Below are 24,565 nucleotides of genomic sequence, written 5' to 3'. Positions count from 1 at the left end.
AAAAAATTTCCCAGGCACCTAAAAACAACAATAAAGTGAAACCTCGTTACAAGAAACACTCAAGGGACCCAGGAAACATCTCTTTTGTAACAAAGGTCACTTGTATGAGATATTGCTAACATGGCGAACACAGGAAAATGAACCAAACTGTTTTCATTTAAATGTCTCCTATAACAAGTGTCTCTTGTAACAGTGTCTCTTGTAACGAGGTTTTACTGCACCATACAAAACATTTGGCTGACGATTACGATACTGCTGCTGCTACGATTACGACACTGCTACAAAAGGCCACTGCTGCTCCTGATTTTTTTTTTACCCCAGCAGCAGTGATGACTCCAGCAACAATGTGCATTCGTTAGATTTTAGTTCTGATAAAAACGCTCCCATTCAAATACCTCAGACTTCAATAGGTGCTGCCAGGTAGGTTCTTTTTTTACTTCGCGCTGTACTTATAAACAAAACGTGCTTTCTATCTGACGACTGCAGTTTTACTTTGATGTGTAGGGTCTGGACAAAGTACGGGGGGAATATTTTGCCACATGCACCGCGCGGCATCACGTTATCACTTTTAAGATAGCCTGGCGTTCGTGTCAGATTAGCGCTGCAGAGCAATGCGCGACGCTTCTCAAGAGTGATGCATTCTTTTTCGTGTTTTTTACCACTGAAGTGCTAAGGATTTTGTGTGAGAACACAAAAGAGTATGCTTGGATGCATATTTTAGAGAGACCTTCTAACTCTCAACTGGCTTCGTGGAGTGGCGCAGCCGTCAGGGCCGTTAGGCTGGTGGGCCCGCAAAAATCCGGAATTTGGTGTACAGCACTGATGTATACAGGGTGTCCCAGCTATCATGCACCAAGATTTTAAAAAAGAGTAATGGTGTAACTCGAAGAAAACCTAGTGGGTAATGTTTGCAGTACTGTGGAGAAGCGGCCAGTATTTTTTTCGTTAATGAGACTTAATTAATAATTGTAATTAATTATCTAACTCGCGAAGTACAGTCCTAATCACTAAAGTGTCAATGAGGCACTTGTAGATACCCACGAGGGGCACCTAACTGCGGTATTTTCAGCGACGAACTAATTGCGTACACATTTATTCTGACTGATAAAGAAAACCTGCGAAATATGAAAAATACCACGTGACGGCGCGTCCGCGCGTATAGTAAAGCAACGCCCTCAAACAAGCTGCCTCTGAGTTAGCCAGAATGAAATAAACAAAAGAAAGAAAGAAGAAATCGCAACCGAGTTTGTGCCTTATCTGCACACGCGCCTTATCAAGGTGATGCGCCGTCTCTTCGGGCGGGTAACACCGGATGCAGTTGCTTTCAATCAGCTTATTTGGGGACGCTGCTTTACAATGCGCGCGGATGCGCCGTCACGTGGTATTTTTCATATTTCGCCGGTTTTCTTTATCAGTCAGAATAAATGAGTACGCAATTATTTCGTCGCTGAAAATACCGCAGTTAGATGGCCCTCGTCGATACCTACAAATGCCTCATTGACACTTCAGTGATTAGGACAGTAATTATCGAGTTAGATAATTAATTACAAATAATTAGTTAAGTCTCATTAACTAAAAAATTAGTCACCGCTTCTTCACAGTACTGCAAACATTAACCAACAGGTTTTCTTCGAGTTACCCCTTTACTCTTTTTTTAAAACTTGGTGCATGATAGCTGGGACACCCTGTATATTGAATCCTAGCTTAGGAACGTAGGAACATTTCGTATATCTTAGAATTTATAAAATTATTTTTAGGCTCAGTAAAATCACGTATTTGTGCTTTGTGTACACTTTTTTGCACTTTTTTTTGTTTCGTCGACCAATAAACTCAATAACTACACCTTTCACAAAACTGCTGTTGTGTGTTTGAAAGAGAAATCTATAAGCTACAATTTCATGCATAGCAATGCTAAATGTGTCCAGTAGCTCAAAAGAAAAAAAAAAAAGTTTTCTGGAAGCATGCACAATCGGCCATTTTTCCATGGTCGCAAAAGAGTTAAACATAAACCCGTGCTGCTCAGCCCATGTAACCAGTCCGTTCACACTTAATTGGATGTGGTGTTCACATACATGAAATACACGACTTAAAACTAACTTCAATGTTGTCAATGTAAGGGGAGTACTGTTGTCAATATAAGGGGAGTACGAGACAGTTCAGGGAAGAACATTTTTTTAGCGAACTCATTTTAACAAGGAAAAGTGCACAGCACAGTACTCCCCTTTGGGGTACACCATTTTCTTGAACAATCGTTCTAGACAGCACATTACCCACACAAACACGAAATGTGCAATCAGATAGATAGTCCTTAACAACATTGAGCATATTGCCACTAAGACCAAATGACTGCAAATCCAGCAATATACCATATCGCCATGTTTTATCATACGCCTTCTCCTGTCAAAAAACACAGAGAAGTAGTGTTGTTTATTAGCGACGGTGTCTTTCACATATGATTCAACAGCAACCAGGCTATCTGTAATTGATCTTCCAGACCTATTTGATTTTTGTCTCCTGGACTGGTAGAGCTGGTTTGAGGCTAATTGCTTCGGTACAGCCCCTTTTCAAGGACTGATTGGTTTTCCTTGGGGTAAAGAAGTAAAGCCATAAATGCAAGGTGTACATTCGGTAGCAAGGCCGGTCGTCCACCATGGAGCCCAACAAGGGAACGTGACTGAATCCTACGCTACCCCTAAGTCGCCGCTATAACTCTATGCTTAGAATCGAGAGGGATGTCTTTGCACAGGATTAACCCTCGCCACCTGGAGGAACATAGTAATAAGGAAGAAAGGAAATGGCACGACAGGGTTAGGAAAGGAACTAGGAAAGAGAAAGAATTGAGAAGAGGATAGGAAAAGGCGACTGCCTTGATTCCCACCTGGGCGGGTCAGACCGGGGGGAATCAAAAAGTGGGGGCCAAATTGGCATGTTGCCGCTGCTGGGGGGCCAGAATGGTCCAGAACAACCCCAGCTTTGGCTCAGACACCAGGTTCCCTTTTTCCCCCGGACACAGCAAAGCAACGCACAGCTAGGGCGTGGGTGGGTCCCACCCACACGTGCTAAGGTCCATGGTGTTGCAAGGCACCGAATGCCCAGTGGTGGCACTCCTGCAGAGCTGGGGACCGTGGTGGTGCTACTCACCATAACATCTTGAATGTCAAGTTGCCCCCTGTGGGGCTCTTGGGATGATGGATGGCATTAGTACATCAAGTGTGCCTTTGCAGGGACAACATGCTGTACACCCAAATGAAAGAAGAATGTTATTTCCTAAATTATTCTTACACTGTGTTTATGATTTATAAGTGTTTGTATTTGCACCCACTGAAATTCTACAAATCACTGCAACGTCCTCAATATCTAGGAGATGATACCATATAGTTCGGCCAGAAGTTTGCCGTGGCATGGCCGGCAACGACTTTGTGGCTAGCCAATTGAGTTTTTGTTAAAAGAATTGCTGCCAAAAGTGCCGCCATTAACAAATTTTACTTTGTATAAAATCGACGGCTTCGTATAAAATCAAAAGTCTACGGCTCGAAAAAAAAAGATCTTATCGACGCAATCGCAGATTACTCCATGCAGCAAGATAAAATTTACAGCCTCTGCAAGGTGCGTTGTCAAAAGTGCGATTTGAATGAAACTTGCCGAGCAAACGGTGTAGCAGCAATGGGTTAGCGTGTGCAGACGTCTCTCGCTTTCACAAAGCCAGGGAATGTTCGGAAACTCCACTCGACTATTCGAAAAATCAAATACATAGTAGATATTTGATTCGCGAATCGAATTATTCGAGGAGGTACTATTCGATTCATATTCGAATATTCGAGTATTCGCACACCCCTAGTTAATTCATTCATAAGTTGGAGTTAGAAATCAAACTGCCTCAAGTCCCACAAGCATTTCTCCAAGCCCTGCAGTAATGACTTCAAATGCAGTTCACACAACAGAGCATTTGACAAGAAAGGCATAAAAAAAACTTGCCAATTTTTTCACATTTTTAAGTTAACACCCTTCTTGTTTAAAGGGACACTAGAGACAAAATTTTTGTTCACTTACCGAAACACGGCCCAGTTAGAAAGACTCCCTATTATTTACACAGGTCAACACTTACTCAGCTTCTTAGGCATTTCACCAACCACCTCTAACTTTCTACTGGTAATAATTCACCCTCCATTCGATAGATCAGACGTTCCCCATCAAACCCCTCCAACAATACATGCATCCCGCACACAATGAGGATCGCAGAATTGCTTGCACGAAAGCCCTTGAAAAGTTGTACCCTCAAAGAACCCCCACTTTTTACGTAGATGCAGCAACCTACCCGACCATGGAAGCTGTGGCAGCCACGGCGAATACAAATCAGCCACAGTGAATTTCTTCAGCAGAAGAGTTTCCCCAGGAACTCCGTCTGTTCTTCTGAAGGCAAGGGACACCCAATCCCGCTCTTTCCCTCCCATCTGGGCTACCCGAAAACTCAGCAGCCCATGAAGCTGCTCAAGCTGTGGTCTCCAAGCGACTCAATGGCGTCGCCATTGGCACACAAGTATGGGCGTCCTCACCCATTACCGTTTGAAGCGTACCGCTTTCCCACCTCCTCACTAATTCCTAACCTGACATTCAGTGGTCATCTACTGTCAGCTTCCATCATTCCTGCCATCTACATAGATGCATGTCCACACTGTTCTGCCCCTCATGCATCACTTTCCCATGTCGTGTGGGCCTGTGATACCATCCCACTATCCAGGACACGTTCCGATCCCGTTTAAACAGTTTTGTGCAAGTGTGATTTTGCTGCCCTGGCACTCTGATTTCAAGCAAGCTCAGAGCTTGTAAACTGGTCAGTCAGTAAACGAGTTTAACTAGCAGCAGCACGCAGTGGGAAAGGACACCATTCCACTCACCATCCTGGAACGCTCTGCGGCTGCCTTGGACTGCTTCATCTGACGTTCAAAGAGGGCCTTGCGCTCAGCCACAGACAATGACTCGGGGGCCGCGCAGGCTGGGTCTTCCTCCTGTTCGGCTTGCACTGCGGCCGCCTCAAACAGGGCCTTGCGCTCCTGCAGCGACAGCTCACTAGGGTCCCGCTGCAGGGTCACTGGTCCGGGGTGCACGGAAGCTGCACAGACCAGGGCCAAGATCACACGGCGCCAAGAACAGCCCATCTGGCATGCGCAGCACGCCCCAGCATCCTTCGGCCCGTGAGAAGAAGCTTTCGTTCGAGCCAAACTTTAGCATCCCTTGGGAAACACATTGCACTGCAGGGACAAAAGTTCCAAGGAACCACGGAACCAACCAGAAAGGAGCTGGTTGCATCCAAAAGCAAGACTACAAATCAGACCAGACTAGAAGACCAGATAGAGCTACCCTTCCTTCAAGCACGCTTTGGAACCTGAAACCCAAAACTTGAACATGGGCAGCCGAGGCGATAGGACATGACAAAGTAGAGAAAAGAGAGAGAAGCGCATTTGCGTTAGGCTGTACTGTTCACATGGAATAAATCCATTATTCCCTTAACTCTAGGTCCTTTACGGAATTAAGAAGTGAGAATGCTAAGTTCACTTGACATTCAAGGGAAATCATTATTCACTTCGTGTTAACTTCGAAGGCAAAGATCCCTATTCGCACACATCTACAAATGGTGCTTCGTTTGTTTAAAAATTACACCTCCCATTTCCTTTTCCCCTCCCCCTTCGATTTATTTGTCATGTAAAACAGCAAGTCACAAAGTGCACTAACTAGCACCGAACGAAGAATGCCAGATGAGAGCAACCTGTTCTGTTCTTCATGACAAAGTATAAATCACCAGCCAGTTGAGTGTACGAAAGACACATGAAGATGCTGTGAAGCCATGCCGTAAAGTGGGCTTATTTCACAGCAAACTCGCTCGTCTCAAGGCAGCACATCCTCTCTTGATCAGCGGGCAAACTACAAACTAACCTACAAACTAACCCGCATAGGTCGCTGACATGCCAACACCTAGAAAGAAGTGTTGAAAGTACACACACGGTTGGACAGAGTGGCGATTAATAACGCTCACAGCTGGTTTCCATGCACTGGCAGCTGCACATCTGATGACTTCTGCTGTTGGCTACAGCATACATGTACTCTGGCCCTAAAGAGGTATTATACAGCTCTCACATTCCCTTGCATAAAACCTTCGACTGCACATTAGATGCACCAAAGCAAAATATTCGAGTGAAATCTAAACTGAAACAAAGCTTACCAACCGCAGCAGAGAGGCAGGCCATTTGGTAGGGTTTAAACACCTAAGTTTGTCTTCTGAAAACTATATGCTCCGTGAAAGTTTCCAGATAAATGTTTCCAGATATGTCTCACGTTTCAATGTCTTTAACTCACTGTTTCATTCACAAAGATGCCTAAACAACCTCTGCCTACTGCATTTCATTGTCTAAAATTTGTAAAATCCCTAATCACGGCGGAGAAAAGTAAACTGGGAACCGATACGATTTTATAGTTATGGCATTTACAAATGGCTTGTTTACATTCTTAGTATGCAATCTACTAATATTTTATTCCCTTAAAAATATTATATTTACAGGAATTGATAGCTGTGGTTGTTGGCTAGATATGGTGTAATAGGTAAAAATTTAAGGTTTTTGAAATGCAGTGATTTTCACCCCCAATTATGAAAAAATATTGAGGGGCCTAACCCAAAATTTTGCTCCCAGTATTCACAGGATTTCCGAATTGTTTTTTTTTTCTATACGAAGCATGACCTGTTTGGATTAGTTATTAGCCCATTAGGAACTTCTGCTTCTTTAATGATGTGTACACGTGGAGCAGCGCAGTTGTGTTTCAGCTAAAGCTTCTCAAGCCAAAGTGGTATGTATGTAGCCTTTACTAGAGCTTTCCCTGAACCTGGTTCCCTCCCTGCAAAACTCTGTCGATTATCATCAAATCATTAATATTTTAGCGAGTCATGACAATGGCCAAAAAATATTTCTATACCAGCCTACTGTCCAACATGCACCTGTTACAAATTTTTACAAGGCATGTTTTTTGCAAACTGAGAAATTAAATACTCATTTCTACATAACATTAGCCTCAGATAAAAAATTCTGGACTTACTTCAATTGCTAAAGTTTGATGGATCCTTAAATTACTTAATGATCAATGGGCACAAAAAAATTTCTCCTAATGAACAGATGTACAACGAAACAGTCTTGTCACAGAGAAAAAAAAAAGTTTCCCAAATGACAAAAAAGTTGTGGAAAGCCCTGTTTTATTACCGTTTTGCTATTAAAGTTTTTCATGAATCTGCCATCTAAAGCCCCCCTCATAGCCCTTTTTCTTTTTTGACCAAGAGTGATGATGCGAAATGCTTTTGGTTGTAAGCAGCTCCCCAAGCGAACCATACCACAGGGGCAGCTGAGAGAGACAACACAGCACTGTGATGTCGCTGTCCTGTTTGTAGTATGGTGCGCTAGTGACATTGCCTATGAACAATTCTGGGGCCAAGTGGAAGAACCTACCTGAACAGGGATGGTTGGCTTGTCGTCCATGAATGGCCCCTGCACTGGGCGCCAGCGTTTTTTCTGCTTTCTTGACGTAGGTGGTAACCCCAGGCGCAGTAACTTGAGGCAAAGGCGTGGGGGGTGGAGGTGGAGCAGGGACCGCACTGGGGGAGCCTTCGTGCAGTTCAGCTTTCACCGAGTCACCAGCTGGCTTGAAAGAGTAGCTCAGCTTTGAAGCCGATGGAGACTTTGTAAAGCCTTGGGCCTCCTGCAATTGGAGTACGAGCCACATGCAGAGGTGAGACAGCATGAACAGGTTTGGGAGCAGTTTTTGGAGCAGTGAAATCTTAATTTTGGAGCAGAAGAACCTTGATTTGGAGCAGTTAACGTCAACGTAAAAACCGAGGCAACAGTGCTCTGTGAAAAATGAAAAACAATTCTGGCTGATGCGGACACAGCATACCAAGCTGGCAATAACCTTGGGATCCCAGCGATTCTTTCTTGGTGGCTCCGCGTGGACACTGCTGGACTTTGCCCCAGAACTGCCGCCCAACTGCTTCGGCTTGTCCGGGCTTGCCTTTGCAGCCCTTGGGGGCTCCGGTGCAGGTATCGTAGCAGGTGCAACCTCTGAAAAAAATTAAATCAGTTAATATCAGGTTAATTGCCCTTGAATAAGGCAGATTCAATGTGTCTCAAAGCTTGTATAGGTGCCGTGTGCAGCAGAAAAAGAGGACTAAGTTCATGGCAAAAAAAAAAAAAACATTCCTGATAAACATCAAGCACGAATTAAATTTCCTAGGCTTTAGAATACAATTAAACTTCACTTTATGAAACTTGGTTCCCCTATTCAGTGAAACCTAATGAAGGCATTTCTATTCAACAACAGTGATCAATGGTTCTTGCGTAGTCAGTACTCGTGAATATCATTAGAGGGCAGAAATAGTGCAAGCAACTCCGTACGAGTAAAAATATGCAAGGACAAGAAACCTATAAAACATCTTGTAAAATGTCAACTTTAGGGAGCAATATTTTTAAAAATTCTAATTTAGAACTTAATTGATCAGACAATTATGAGTTTTGTACACCCCGGCCTATGAGTGCACATTAGTAGAAGATAAATTTAGACCACATGGAAGTCTTTAGACAAGCTTTTTTGTAGGTGGGCTCCATTAAAATATGTTTTTCCCACACAGCTAGGTAAAAAAAAATTGGCGCAGCTTGCACTAGTGGTGCAAGGCTGGAGAAACAGCACAGTTGGCGGCCCATATCCCTTCGTCGGAGACCCGGCTGTTGCACCTCACACGGATTTCCAAACTTGCGGCTGAAAGTTCTCCCTGACTGGCAGGCCCGGATCGTCTTCTGTGCAGGCTTTCACATCTCTCCCAAAGCGGACCACGTTAATGCGCGCTTCAGGCGTGAATGCACGTGAACTGGCGAGAAGAACAGCACGCAAGAGATCATGCCACGAATGCTGAGCAGAGTGCCCTTGCTCTTGAAGGCCGAGCAGGCCGACGTCGGGTGCTCCTCACGAGGCACACGCTCACGTGAGCTCGTTTTTTTTTTTTGCGAGCTCCTCACGTGGCACAAGCCTACGCGCAAACCTGGACGACGCCAGGCGCTCCTCAAGAAGTGCACGCTTCCATGCGATCGGCATTTTTTTTTTGTATTTTTTTTTAGTAACGTTGGACGGTGGAACTAAAAGCTTAAACGAGCTCTGCTGTTAAAACCTGCTACATCATGTTCTGCAGCAGAACCCCTGAGCTACTGAATATAGCTGTGCATGTGGGCTGGATATATAGGAGGGTGATGGAGGAAGGCCAGGACACCATGGTCCCCTTAGCCCCACCACAACCCTGCTTTGGTCCCCGCCATGCTTATGCCCAGGACAGTAAGCCACTGCAGCAGCTAAAAAACACCTGTCAATACTTTAAGCACCATGATAAGGTTCCCTCTAATAATGTGCTATTTTTAATGTAAAAGCATTAAATGGCCGATTAGGCAAAAAAAAACTATCATCCAGCGTTAGGGTCTGAGGGTCTGTAGCAGCAGAACAGCTTCTAAAATGACCAACGATGCAGAGAGAATAAAAGTATAGTAAATGAGTTGAAAAGAAAATTATGAAATTTGGGATTGAATGGGAATTGAACCCAGGACCTGCAGAATTAGATTAGAGCACTCATCCTCAATACCACAGCTCCATGGTTCCAGCTGACTAGATGTGATTTAGTGAATGTGTTGCGGCCTTTGACGTGAACACGCACCTCAACGTACAATGAGTTTGAAGTTGCTCAGCATCTCGTTAGAAGGCTGAACAGAGGCATAACGACAATCCCACTCAGGTGGATTGGCCAGAGATGATTATAGCTGCCGTCAGCAGAAGCTCACCTTCGTTTGATTTCCCAATTTACATTTGTCACCGACATCAACATAACCACCCACAACTCTCACATAACCACTGAAAAGGATTGGCCAATGATGGTGACAGCTGCCGCCAGAGGCACATGGCCAGTTTCCATTGGCAGCAACATCAACATACCCCTTTGAAGGAGCACTCTGCGGCCTTTAACTGGACTGCATTCACAACTCATCAGAAGTGCCTAAGTGTCCTCAGACATTTTTTTCTTCAGAGTTAAACAACCACTCTAAAGGTACGTCCTCCCTTGCAGCAATAAGTGCACGCCACGCCGCGCACTCAAAAACACACGCCGCAAAATGCGCTTTTGCGGCAACATTTCGCTGCCACGCAAGAATGGGTCCCAAACCAATTTTCTGCGGCACACTGCGTGCGCCGCCTTCTGCGAACTCGAGTGAGCCAATCAGACAGAAGTGCCGTAGGTCACACGGGCGCAGACGTCGGTGCTCTCTTTTGCCTTCTTCCTGCCCGAGCCACCTGCGCTCCCAAGCGGCGAGCCAAACGGGCCGAGTTTTCAGGGTGGCATTTCGCGCAGTGCCAACATGAGCCTCACCGATATATTGAAGTAGCCCAACGTATTTCACTCTAACCATTCTCTGCATATAAGTATATTAACTGAGTTGCCGCATTCCAGCTGCAAAAGAGCCAAATGTCCACAGGAACACAACCGAATATGTGGAGGAAGGCTTGGGTGAAGGCACAACCAGCTTGTCGGCCCACCTACCCGACTCGGGTGATGGGTCTCGCTTCTTCCGGAGAGCTGCAAGCCCCCTGGGCGCCCTCGTGAATCCATCGTCAACAGCCAATGCCCGTCTCAGGGCCTCCGCCTTCATCCTCTCCTCACTGGCTGAATCTGGCGACGTCTCCCGCTTTCGCCGGAGGGCGGCCAGTCCTCTCGGTGCCCCGAGATCGTCTTGCCCATTGAACACACGCCTGGGGGCTGGAACAAGCTCCCACTCCTCACTGTTCTTGGGAGCTGCAGCAGCAGAAAACACTGTCTGACACTCCGGAGCATCACCGCAGTTGCTGAATCTAATTTAAATGACAAAGCAAAAAAATTCCCTGTCATAGTTTATAACAACTAAAAAACATTGATTGCATTTGTTTACATTATTCACAACATTCCCACACGCGAAAATCCAAAGCACCAGGTCAAGAAGAAAACACCTTTTTTTTTTTCTTTTAATTACTAAGGTTTCCCTATCTAACCTAACGTGTTTCTGTAAGAAATTATTAAAAATGCAAACCAAATACAAATGCAATTATGATGAAGGGAAACCCTTTATCTGGTGTACGGTCAGTCCTAATAAACAATGTGGCTAAAATATAATGACACAGATGTGATGCAATTAAAAGTGATCCATGGGTGCATAAAGAGAGAAAGGAGGAATAAATGTCTCTATGGCGCAGCTAGCCTTGGGGAAGAGTCCTTATTGCTAGAGACCTTGAGGCGTCCGGCTTTTGGTCTCACTTCACCAGTCAGAACTGGTCGTCAGAGTCCAAGCTGGACAGTGCTCCCCCCAGCACTCAGGCGACGGGAAGGGCCAAAATGTGTAGATGGCCATGGTAGGCGACAACGACAATGGTTGATCGATTGAGGGGTTTGACGCACCAAAGCTACACCTGGGCTACGAGTCACGCCATAGTGGAAGGCTCAGGATTAATCTTGACCACCCGGGGATCTTTAATGTGCGCCAAAATCTTGATACATGGGCACTTTCACTTTTCTCATCCATAAAAGAAAGCCGCCACTGCAGCTGAAATCGAACCCACGCCCTTGGGCTCAGCAGCACAATACCTTATCCACCAAGCCACAGCAACAGGTTCAATGACAATGGTAAAGAAGTGTGTCAGTATTTTGTGTGATATGAAATGATCTGTAAAGATCGAACATGAGATAAGTAGTCAAAAATATGTTTATCATCTGCCAGGAAGTGTGCTGGTTGTACAAGAATGTGATGTGCACAGACAGAAGCGCCAACTACGGGGGGGCAGTTGGATGGCTTCACAATATTCTGAAAAAGACTCAAAGGGGAAATTGCCATCCAAACTCCTATGTGATGAAGGGCATTGAGTACTTTCACCGCCAATTTTGATGCCTCCTGGTACAGAATGCTTCCAAAGTCGACGTGCAATCTGACTGAGCTATTGAGTACTTCCAATAAGCAATAAGCAATAAGTCAGTGTCATGGGACTGTATGATGAAACTTTTCATGTTCAATGATTTAATACGACACAGTTACCATATTTTTACATGTATAACCCACACCAACAATTAAGATGTCTTAACCCTCTCTGGCCATGACGCACCCCAGTGTCGGCTTGGTTTCCGGAGTATCACAGAAGGAGCACAGTGATTTAATTGACTCTGATAGCATCCAGAACATAACACGTCGAAAGGAAAGAGCGTGGGTGAGAAATTTTTCCGGAGTATCAGGGAAGGAGCATAGTGATATATTCAACTATGATAGCATCCGGAACGTAACACGTCGAAAGGAAAAAGTGTGGGTGAGAAATTGCCTTTCTTCTAGATATTTTCAGTTGGCCATGCACGCTTTCCAGGATGACGACCCCACCGTTTCAACATCAGAATTGACGCTGTAAAACTCACACTCCTCCCTCGGATGAGAAGCTCTCAGGATGCGAATCCGAGCTTGACTCGTATTTGAATTGGAATCGGAAGAACCATCGCTTCTGTCCGCAATCGAAGGCCTCGCGTAGTCAGCCATCCAAAAGCAACCGCACGCACGGAGGAAGCACTTTCAGTAGCCCACACAACGCACAGAAATAACGTGTTGCAAAATCACGATGGCAGATAGAGATAAAAAGGAGATACAACATTAATACAACAACCTCGTTTGCTGCTGACAGTAACAAGTGAGGGTGCAGCGAGCGAGTGAAAACCACGATTGAGTCATGTTTCGGTCTATTGGAGAGGCAACGGCGCGCTGGGCTTACCTGGCGTGCCATTGTGGAACAGAATAGAAAAAAACCTAGAAACCCATTGGGCATGGCAAAACAACCCTTGCACCCGTAATCGCACGCACGCCACATGGTTACTCATCCTGACAGAGTACAACGCACGGAGCGACCACGCCCCCAGCAACGAAGTGTGGGCGTGGTCGTTCCATACTCTTGAATATACTGTCGCAGAGAGCTAGCAAGTGAAAATACGAGCTACTAGAAAGATTCGACAGATGGCGCGAGTAGTCCAGGCGCACCAGCTTTGCACTATGGCGCAAATTTTTGAACGCACAATGGAGAACGTACCGGTACGTCAGTGATACTGAGGAGGGGAAATGAGAAAACGTACCAGTACATCAATGACAGCGAAAGGGTTAATAGTAAACTTGGGGTGACTGATACTTCTTTATCCAGGGGGACTTTATTATCAGAAAGCAGGGAAAGTTGTCTGGTCGCATTAACAATGGTGCAGATAGCAGTGGAAAAGCAACTTCAGTGCGGATCCTTTTTAGGGTCTGATCATTTGGAGAAGAACCATAAAAGATGGAACGAAAGAGGATGGGTACAAGGGTACAACCCTTGCACTCGGCAAGGTCCTGGAGTGCTCGCCTGGGAGCCCATCAATTGGCACCTGACCAAGGTGGAGGCCTTTCATGGCTTCTTCCCTGAACCTCTAAACTTCCCGCCATGGTATGTCGCAGCTTAAGCATGGGGGCTCGGAGTCCATGGCACCACCACTACTGTCCCCAAGATTGCTCGAGGTGCCCCGTGCGTGAAGTGGGGGCACCAGTTTTACATCTTTAACACAATTCCAGGCAGCAGATACAAATACCAAGAGAAAATTTTTGAATGCATAAAGTGATGTCTCAACCTACTCGGTACGTACCGAGTCCTGAACTTCTAGTTTTACACAACTCCGTGCCCAGACCCACAGTAAGATTGTATGCACAAATATGTGCCCCCATATTCAAAGTGTGCAAGGAGCACAGCATCTCACCTAGTGCCGATGAAGTATCCCTTGACCGCTGCCCGCCGTCACAATCCTTTAAATGCGTGGTTGAGGCAATGTTCTCTTTCTCATCTTCCAGGCACTGGCGTTTTGGTGGTGAAGCTTCAGTCGCCACACAGTCACCTGAACAATAACATTCATTCAAACCATCCCGTCAAACAGCGCAAAGCTATTTGAGCTTAAAACAATTTCATGTTGGCTGGAAAAACTATGCCTAAAGGCACTGTCAGAATGAAGACAATTTGATTCTGAACACCAAGAGCAGATACTACACACAGTGCACCCCCTCCCCCTCCCATAATTGTCATTCCCCTGCAAGCCATGACACGTCCCCAAAATGATTTCCACGCAGCACAACTGATGGTTTGCCAACACACCCCATTCTAATGGTGTAAAATAAGGGCCTGTTCTATGTACAGGTGCAGTCAAAAGTAAACAGAGCATGGGTTCATGGGCCCAATAGAATTTCCCCACTACGCGACTGCTAGTGCATGCTGCGGGTGCATGGGTGGGTTTCATTTCATAAGGATTCACTTAAACGCTACCTTAAGGGGGACTCGCTTGATCACAATCCTACGAGGCTTACTACTTCATAACCCACGGGCTTAAAAAGCATCGTGCACCAATACGAAAAGGTTTACGAATTCATAAAAATGCACCTAATGGCCCAGTTTGCTCTCTTTACACACATATTACTTCTTTACTGAGATAAAAAATAAACAAGAGATGTGTTTTGGTTCATCCAGTTTTCGTTAGATGGCGCCAGCTGCCTAGCAAGTGAGAGCTTTGGGTATTTATTTCAGTACATAAGCGAAATATTTCAAAAATAAGCAAACTAGGTCGTGAACATTTGTATGTATTTCTAAAACTTTTCTTTTGTATTTGTATTTGTAAAACTTTGAGCCCGATTGTTTTTAAACCCATGCGTCATGAAGTAGCAAGCCCCATAGGAATTTTAACAGGTGAGTCCCAGGCTGCTGCTGGCCTGGCACATGGCGAACAAATCTACCAAACTTCACAAACCGGCACTACATTTACTTCTGACTGACTCGGCACTGTCCCATAAGTGGCCTCTGCTTTTGCAACATGTTTTCGAGCTAGTATTGACTGCAATGTTAAGCATAACCATGACTGAGAAACTAGCAAGATTTTTTTAAATATGCCGCAAGCTGAGATTTTCCTGAAGAGTAATCTGTTTTGGAGTTCTCTAACGTAGTAATTGAGATTTTACAGACTTTGGATAAGTAGCGAATGGCTTGCCTTTCACCTGCAAATCGCCCAACAATCACTGGCAGCAATTTTTAGACATCATCATGCTATCACCAGGCCATGTGTTTTGGCTCTACAAGGCACAAGTGTTGAAGGATTTGTTACTTTATGTGCACAGCACTCTAACACAGTGAAAAGAGCATTAGCTTGTTTGGAAGGGGTGCTTAAAATTAAAGTTTTATTATTACAAACCACAACAAAGCGGGTGGCGCAGGGTGTTTCAGGATGCAGGCTGCTAGCTTCCCTTGCACAGTTTTTGCAGCAGTGGCCAATGAAACGTCATAGCAACAGCTGAGGGATGGTGTTGCTCATAGGACACTTGCACCTAGGCTAGTTGTGCTAAATTATCTACAGAACTCGAGATGCTATCAATAGCTGACCTGCAATATAAATATTAATAGTAGACTATCAAAAACTATTTATAGTACACCCCAGTGAAACCTTACAAAGAGTGGCTGTAAAGTCGAGTAAACAAAACTACTAAAATTAGTGCCCTCAAATGTTGAATTTTGGGAATTTAATGTTAACACAATAACATAGCACTATTGAGAGTTAAGTTATCAATAATAATTTTGACAGGCAGTGAAGATTGCGTAGTGCTCCCTCATAAAATCTTGTCACGTAGACGTGCAACTGACAGAAACAAACCGGTTTGCATTGAGGCAAACTGCAAACCATTTAACAGCTGGAGAAACTACGCAATTTTGTTTCAAAGAAGGTCTGATAGAAAATTGTCTAGATATGATTGATAGTGCGTAGTGATCAATTTTCAAGGGGCTGTTAAAATTAATTAAGCAATCTATAGGGAAGCCAGCACATTGCTTTAATGAACCTGTTTACAGAGAAAAACACAAAGCACTTGCCCATAACAGAGTAGTACGTCAAAATAGAAGCCAGCAGTTTTGTGTCATGGATGTGTCGGTATGCCTAGAGCCACTAGATAAGCCGCTAGATAAGTGGCCAAAGTAACAAGGTCCTACGGGTGTGCGAAAGGGCTTAAAACATATCAGTCCACCCCCCTTGGGTTGGGGGCTGACTCATATGTTTGCGAAGGCCAACTGCATTGCTTTCATATTTAAAACATGTACTATCTGTATACATCATTTTGTGCTCTCAATACCCTAGACGCATTTCCACTATACCCTCCTAAACTTCGAAGGTATGGTTTAACAGCGGAGCTATTTAGGAGCTCACAATGTCCATTGATGATGCCTGTCATGCCAGGCAAAGATACCCACTTGGCCGACAGATGGCGCCATTGCCTCGACGGCCATACAATGTGCGATCTCGGCTTGGGCGCCAGGGTGCGCGGTAGACTACGGTCTACCACTCCATATATATGTAGCGATAAACTACCAGACCTTCATGGGTCAGCTTCGAGTGCATACATATCGCAGTGAGTGGCGCTGTGAGCGACCCCACCTCTGCGGGAGATGGCCGCAGCATGCCCAAGTCAGCTCCGCTGTTTCACCAGATTTCCCAGGCGTGGAACTGGCTTCAATATTTTTTATGTGTGAGCATCACTCAGGCTTCAGTTGATGAAAAATGAGCCACCCTTAACCACAACCTAGAACAAACCTACAATTTGAAGCCAGCAACCTGCTGTCAAAACGGGATGCTCATGCATTGCCACATCATAAGAGCACCTGTTGCTCTTTTTATTTTTGGGGGAAAAGTTTTCTGCAGACGTGCTTAGTGGAAATGAACAAACAGCAATCTGACCTCAAGTGGAACTTACCCTGTACTAAATGTGTAATTGGTAAGCATTTTACATGTGCTTGACATTTGTGCGAAACTTCAGCATTACACAAAAAAGCCACAAGATGTGAAAGAAGAACAAGCATAAAAAAACCAGAAGTGTTCCAGTGCTTTGCAGCATATAAAACTTTTTCCATCTCTACCAAGGTTTTCTTTACCAAGACCATAGGCTTGCCGTGTACAGTTGAGGCTAATGTTGGGATAAGGGAACACGCACTAGTACGTGATATAAAATTAGCTGTTTAATAGGGACTAGAGAACTGCATGGGCTGGAATTTTAAACTGAGACTCCACTGCATGTGCACAAATGACGCCTGCCAAAGGCCATAGAGAGGATGTACACTGCCACTTCTGTTCAGGCCGGCACTCTACCTTTAGAACAGGTCTGTGCCTGTGCAATGCAACATCCCACCCTGTGCAGGGTGGGATGCCTCAAGCAGATGCCTGTAAAGCAGAGTTGATTCGTTGCAGCACAAACTTATGTTGATCTAAAACAGCAGGTAAGCTTTTCTCGGTTGCAACCGCGTGCAAAGGCCGAAATAATGCTGCCAGGAAGACGAGTTGTTCAACAAGGCGCTCTTGCTCAAAATCATTTACCGCAACTTTCTTGTTAGCTTTAACCCATAGCAAAGGCATGTGCATCTGTTGCGTATGCACTGTTCTGTCGACTAGGGCTACGTGCTTGACTTGCAATAAATAGACTGTTGTAATACTAGGCCGCATTATTATATTCTGCTGGAGACTCTTGCCTTTCCCAAGATAAGATAATAGTACAGTGAAACCTCGTTACAAGAGACACTCAAGGGACCAGGAAACATGTCTCTTATAACCAAGGTCTCTTGTATGCGATGTTGCTCACATAGGAAAACCAACCAAACCAACTTCTTTTAAATGTCTCTTATAACTAAAGCGCTAACCACATGGAGCGATTTTTCCAGCGACGCGACTAGGATCCGCAGTCGCTGATCCGAAGTCGCTCGCCGAGGCAACCACATGACAGCAACAGCTCGAGCGACTGAGGACGGCGATTTCAATGTTGCCGCACTGCGCATAGTAACGCGCTTGGTACGCTGGTTGTTTACAAACATTTTTTTCTGTTCATTTGTCATAAAATCATGACTAAAAAGTATTACGCCCTCTTACCTTGCTTTTTGCACTTTATTGCATCTCTAAAATTGGTTTGGGTTAGCGATAGCGCGCGCTTTTCCTTCTGCACCTCGTCTCTCGGCTCCAACAGAACGCCATGAAGAATTCGCTTTCTTGACGTCACTTTTGCCACACGGGTCTCACCTAGTGTGTGCGGGAGCCTTCTTGCTTCTGCTTCAGCATATACACAAGCTTTGCCATGCAAAGCTTTCTTTGCTGCTGCATCGCAAACACAGTTTGCGCGGATTTTGCGCGCGCGCCAAATCTCCCTCTCAATCTCTTCCAAAACCGGAGGTTGCGTGCTTACGTAGGGGCTCTCCTATTGGCTAGTCGCTGAGGTCACTTCCAGGAGGCGAGCGACTATTTCTGGCGGCCCAGAACCGAGTGATTCGTTGAGCGACTTGGTCCGCAGCGAAAAGTAGTTCGTCGCTAGTCGCGTCGCTCCCCAAGTCGCTTGCAAAATCGCTGCACGTGGTTAGTGCTTAAATGTCTCTTGTAACAGAGTCTCTTGTAACGAGGCTTTACCGTATTACCACTTCTCTATTTGCAGATCCATGCTTGGTACATTCAACTACCTCATAGAGAAAGATATTTAATTACATGCACTTCAATATTTGTACGCCAGAATGATTTTCAGTGTTCGGCAATGGCATGCACTACAATAATTGTCACAGCAAAAATAACTGAGAACTGATACACTTGTCTTCAATACGATTCCTGTACTTAAATCTCTTTATATCGGGCTGCAATTCATTCTGCTCATGTAAATGTACTTGTAACATCAAGTCAAGAATCTAAACCCTACCCAAACATGTTTTTGCCGGCTCAAATGTTTATGAATATACTTTGATAACTTGAAACCAGATGATTAGTGGCCACGTTAATAGCATGCAATGACGTAAGACAAGCTGCACTTTGCGACAAACATAGCTTCAATGCATCATACCATGTGCTTTATGCACTGTAGTGCTCAGTGGCTAAGGGCCCGGCACGGCTCAGAATGAGGTATCTGGTTCAATACAGTCGTTTTTCTGACGGAGACGAAAAACGAGAACACCTGGGTCTGCAAGATTTCGGCCCATGTTAAAGACCTCTAAGTGGTCCAAATTAATTCCTAACCCTCCACTAACCTCGCTTTAGAGCCCAAGTGTAGCCCTGACATATAAAAACCCGATAAGAAATTTTTCAACCATATGCTTTAACTGTGACCACTGAAGCTGTAGCTGTTAAAAAAATTGTAGCAGAGACCAAAGTACTCGAGCAGTCAGAGAAGGCCTAGCCTACATAAGCTAACACTGAAACTTAATTTTCAATGCTGCCGTTTTTGCTAATAAATTGTGAGTGAACAATTGAGCTCGGTGCATAATAACACTCGCAAAACATGAACAGTGTTCCAAAAAAGGAACCTTGTCTTCACTGAGGTCTAATGAAGGCAAGCTTCCTAGTTGAAATTCGTATGCTTATCTTAAAAATCAACAAACATGACCGCTTTTCTTTTTAGAGCAATGAAAATATGTTTACAAAATTTTCTCAAGGACTTTCATTAACAGTGCAACCATACGAAGTGATATATGCAAGCAATGCTGCAGGCAACAGCAGTATGTTAACTCTATGGATACTGTGACCCAATACTATGGGTGCGAGCGACAAGATCAGACTGTCGCCAGTGCCCTCCATCGCTAACTTCTTATGCGTCACTCAGTTCTGTAGCACGAGAGGGAGAATACTGCTGTCACCTGCTGCCATATTGTCCCCAAAAATCCCGTCATGTGGTTACCCTTTAGATGACTCCCTCTCGTTTCATCAAAACCTGAAACCTAATGTTGGCTATAACACTTTCCAAAAAGGTTTTTGTGCACTGCAAACAATGAACAGGGGGGATTTAAAGAAACGTAAACAACGGAGCGCACAGCCTCTGACACATGCTGCACCATCTGGCTGCAAAGTCAGGAAACTTCGTGCATGCGCACTTCTTCGACAGCATTTGAAAGTGTGGCCTACATTTATGGGAAATGCTTGATCAAGAGGTGACACCAGTCATTTATTTTGAGGCACCTTTTTATGCTGCTTCGCCACTGAGCAGGATGATCGTTAAAAGGCATTGCGCTAGCTGCAGTAAGCCCGCTGCCTGTTGGCTCCCGAATGTAGTAGATAACAGGACGGTCAGTGGCGACAGAGCATAAAAAGATGCCTCAAAATAAATGACTGACGTCGCTTCTTTATTAAGCCTTTCTCTTAACAGTAGGACACACTCTGAAAGAACTACACTTGCGCACAGTTTACTGACAGTGCAGCCAGATGGTGTGGCATGCGTCCGAGGCTGTCCGTATTTCTCCATTGTCCGTATTTGTTTTAATCCCCCCTGTAAGCAGCGAAACCTTCGCGCATTTACCAAACTCTGTTATGCTCGGTACAGCGTGAAAGGAGGTGGGAGCAAAACAGGGCAATCTGTTTTTTTTGTTTTTTTTTTTTTGTCAGATCAACACATGGATCACACAACTTTCGTTAGATAATGCTGTATTTTAAACTTCAGCGAAAAGGAATCTACACTTAGTGTCCCAGTACGTAAAAGAAATCCGTTCGGAAAACTCCATTGTTTGTCCATTTGTCAAAACTTTGACACTCGCGCATTACACATCTCGCCGGTACCAAATGTACCGATCTCCTCACACAGTGGGTCGCAGCTGAATGACCCCTAAACCCAGTGTCGTTGAACATTTAAGTGGCGAACAATGGGGATCTCGCAAAGAGTACCGGGGCTAAACAATTGGCCGCTGACACCCACGTGGATAGGTGCTACAATACGCGAGCAGTACTGCTGTTAGATCGCGTTTCGGACAATGCACAGAAATTCCGGGGCCGTTGATAGGAGAGACCACACCCTGTCATACCCATCGGGTCGGAACACCGATGAGCGAACTTGTCTCCGGCAGTTTACCCACACAGAGACAAAGCAGATTAAGAGATTATATAAGTCAAAACGTAACGTAAAACACGAAGAAAATACTGAATACTTAACCTTAATTCTAGAAATACGCGCCTGCGATCTACAACGTTCGCCGTTTTCAGATACTTATGTCGCCTACAATTCGCTTACTTGAAAAGCGGCAAACGTTGAGAGTAACATGTCGCGTGGTACGCAGAAAAGGTATGGCACATTAAATGTTTTACACCATTCTTGAAATGCTTACCACGTTCCGAATTTAAATCATCGGCAGTTAAACTGCGCTTCGGGGGAGGCAGTTCAGCTGCTTTGTGCTGTCGATTTCTACTTCTGGCCCTCGCACGTTCTGCAAGTTTCTGCAAGAAATAGTAAAGATATTAATTTGTGTACTAATTGGAACTTACACAGACACAAGCACTAACACAGCTGCCAAAAGAGAAAAGCCCGAGTAACAAAGGGTGCGGTCTCAAGGGGTTCATGCTTACCCTGGCATACTCGTCAATATCGTCCATTTCGGCGTCGAGAGTGACAGAAGGCTAGAAAACCACGACTTAGAACCTAAGCTAACCAAGAAAAACTCGTCAAACAGGCGACAATTCTAGAGCATACCGATACCTACAACGTTCGGTATACAACGAATACGAGGCTAATGCAGCAACCGCCGCCGAGGTTCAAAAAAAATGCGTTTTTTTGTTTTTTACAACTGTTATTTTGTGATGATGATGATGACAACAAAAAGCGGAATATAATTTAAACTACACGTGTCAGATTTTAAAAAACAAAAAAAAACAATTTTATACCAGATGTAACATTACAATTTTGATTTTGTGCAAATGGTGCATTTTTTTTTTTTTCACTCCCAAGTATAGTGAACTAGTGGCGCGAACGGCGAGGAAGGGGTGTGCTCTTCTGTGTAGAAAACACCAGGTGGCGCTGCTGCGCTCTCTTCGAAAGGCGCCGCGGCAGTCGCTGTACTTCAGGCGATCTGCAGTTGTTGTGGCTGTCGTTGTTCCGATGTTGGGTAGTAATTAACCTTTACAAAAAAAAAAAAGCTACTCGCGTCTGGCATCCCCGTACCTTGCTAGGAACGTTTTTTTGCAAATCTGCCCGTTTGAGCGGTAGGGAAACGGCTATAAATCGTGTTGTTTGGTGTCGTCTGCTACCTGCGCAGATGATCGATACGCGTTCGATGTGCTGCCGGCGGACAACTGGTATGTTTAATTCTTTACGAATGGATTTACTTTTTTTGTATTTACTGTAATAAAGTCCCGGCATGAACCTACTCGTGAATTTGCCTCTACAGAAGCAAATTATACCCTATTCACGCGTCCAGTAGCACCCGGCTGATTTTTTCAGCAGCAAAGTTTGCAATGAACAAATTACCTTTAGAGGAAGCTTTCCCCAGGCACTTAGGGCTGAATGCGGCGTTAGCACGTGCAATACATCACTAAACGCCGTAGCCGCCATGGCCCCTTTGCAGGCCGAACTGCTGTCAGCTTCTTGCAGCACACTGCAACAGCTGGGGAATCTATTTCACCAAGAACGTTTTGATCGCCGGCAAAATTTTGCCGGCACCAGAGCTTTGAAGGAAGCTTGACTTCTTGAAGATGGCTAATTGTGAAAGCATCCCATTCCACAGAACTTGCGCCTTCATTTGATGAGCCCTGCGGAGAGAGAGAAGTCTCGGTGGCTGGCGCACCTCATCTTTTTCGGCTCTTCAGCTTTGTCGCTTCTTGCTGACTGCCGAAACTGGAACTCTTTTTTTTTTTTTTTGCCCGCCTTTTTCTTTGCGGCTTCCGCCTGCATGCTCCGTACAGAATTCGACGCACAGTAGGCAGGATGGTAGGTACAGCACCTGGAGCCAGTGACAGCTTCCCGCGTGCAAGTCGCACTTCACAGCCGTTTATTACGTGGATTTAATCCCGCAATATATATGCACCCGGGCCCAAAGTGGCGCTCACCGACGGCTAAAGATATGGTCAAGAGTTTGTGCAGTCTTCCCCAATTTTGTTCCCACTTTTTGCGCAGTTCATCGTCCATTGGAGCGGCGAACAAAGACGCCTTGGGAGCACCTGGGTAACCACTGTGACAACCCGGAGCAAAGGAATAGGTGTCCGTCCTTCGTTTTGACATCGCGGCTACCCGGCGCCTGTCCAACCTCTATTCGACAGCACTCGCAATAACTATTTTTCTGACGATTAGATACCCCTTGCTTCTGTAGGGGAACATCACGGAAACGTAAAACACGCAGAAAATGAAAGGCCGGCCTCGACCATAAACAGACGGAGAGTCTGCCCGACCGAGCGCCGCCAACGCATCGCACATCCCCTCGTGTCGTCTGCGCCGCTAGCAGACGACACAGCGCTACTTCGTTTGTAGCCGTTGCCCGATGGCTCAAACGGGTCTGATAAGCAACAAAACGTTCCTAGAAAGGTACAGGGACAACAAAAGTGATCATATTTCTTCCGTAAAGGTTAATTACTGTACCACACTAAAAAACGGCAGCGGCAATAGCTGGCGAGCGCCCCAAGCAACGGCCCGTTCAACCACGGTACCGTTTTCGGAAAAGGCGCAGTGGCGCCCCTGGCGGCGGTAGACGCGCTTTGCTTCAGCCGAACGCGGCAGAGCGCTCCCGTTCGCGCCACTGGATCAAGATATTCTAGTTCACTGTACTCCCAAGTTACCCAAGTGGCGGGAGTGACTGACCACATTCAAGCTGGTTCCTCGCCGTCTGCTAGCACAGGCAAACGTTGAGCACAGGATCCTCCCTGTTCTGTGAGCACAGGCGTGTGTTCGCACGATAGCTTTGTCTAATGCGTTTTTTGCTTCCTCACCAAATTATTTTTTTCTTTTCGAAAAAAAGCACATTACAGACAAACAAAGGGCGCAAACAGATGCATCATTTGCTCGTCCGTTTAAAGGGCTGAAGTGGTGCATTGAATACGCGCGACAAGCAGGGTGTTGCGACGATAACTACGTAGAATTTAAAAAAAATTCCTGAGCGAACCGCCGCTCTCTTCGCGCTCAAACTTGCCACGAAGGACGCATTTTGTGGTCTATTTTGTTTGATGCCGGGAACAACGATGGTACTTACCTGTGTATTGTGAAAATAAATAAAAACGATTTTCGCCTATGAGAAAATGGTGGCTAAAGAAGGACTGTAGGTCGATATACGCAAATTTCGAAAAAATATGTCTGAATTTGTTTCACTGGATATAGCCGGTTCAAACTAGAGCGTAGCTTATTTAGTGGCTCTAGTTCAAACCGATCTTTCATCGGTGGGGCTATGAAGCTATCTGGAGGTAAGAATTGTTTTGCTCCCGGGAAAGAAAAGGGCAGTACACGCCTCATGTTAACCTTGGGGGCCATGCCAATTCGATAGGTTAATCGTGTCAACTTTCTCGGCGTTACCATTGAATATAGATAGTCAGTTCTGGCGGCAGGCCGTTGAAACACGTCACGCCCATATACCCACATAAATGGCCGGGCTACGTAGAATGGGTGGAACTCGATCATTGGGCTAGCCACCCGTCACGTCATTCATGCTTCGACGTCCACTTGTCGGTCATTCTTGCCTCAAACCCTTGCTTTCT

General features: G+C 45.2%; 1 protein-coding gene across 2 annotated transcripts in view; it reads right to left on the bottom strand.

The window, feature by feature from the left end:
- LOC144154709 (uncharacterized) overlaps window positions 1-21,665 on the bottom strand; it is a 54,809-nt gene extending 33,144 nt beyond the window's left edge. The window contains exons 1-7 of one of the 2 annotated variants that reach the window (XM_077685865.1): window positions 21,458-21,665; window positions 21,220-21,328; window positions 13,844-13,978; window positions 10,607-10,858; window positions 7,933-8,096; window positions 7,488-7,737; window positions 4,896-5,110 (exon numbers count right to left, since the gene is read on the bottom strand). In XM_077685865.1, the coding sequence (XP_077541991.1) occupies window positions 4,896-5,110; window positions 7,488-7,737; window positions 7,933-8,096; window positions 10,607-10,858; window positions 13,844-13,978; window positions 21,220-21,328; window positions 21,458-21,484 (1,152 nt within the window). In that variant the 5' untranslated portion in view covers window positions 21,485-21,665. The remainder of the gene's footprint in view (window positions 1-4,895; window positions 5,111-7,487; window positions 7,738-7,932; window positions 8,097-10,606; window positions 10,859-13,843; window positions 13,979-21,219; window positions 21,329-21,457) is intronic. The other variant, XM_077685866.1, reaches the window with a different exon arrangement.
- Window positions 21,666-24,565: the final 2,900 nt, after the last annotated feature.

The sequence above is a fragment of the Haemaphysalis longicornis genome, unplaced genomic scaffold, assembly GCF_048455015.1.
Source record: "Haemaphysalis longicornis isolate Haplotype H1 unplaced genomic scaffold, Haemaphysalis longicornis Haplotype H1 scaffold_1, whole genome shotgun sequence".
Lineage (NCBI taxonomy): Eukaryota > Metazoa > Arthropoda > Arachnida > Ixodida > Ixodidae > Haemaphysalis > Haemaphysalis longicornis.
The sequence above is the reverse complement of the archived record's forward strand: the minus strand, read 5'-3'. Positions and strand labels throughout refer to the sequence as shown.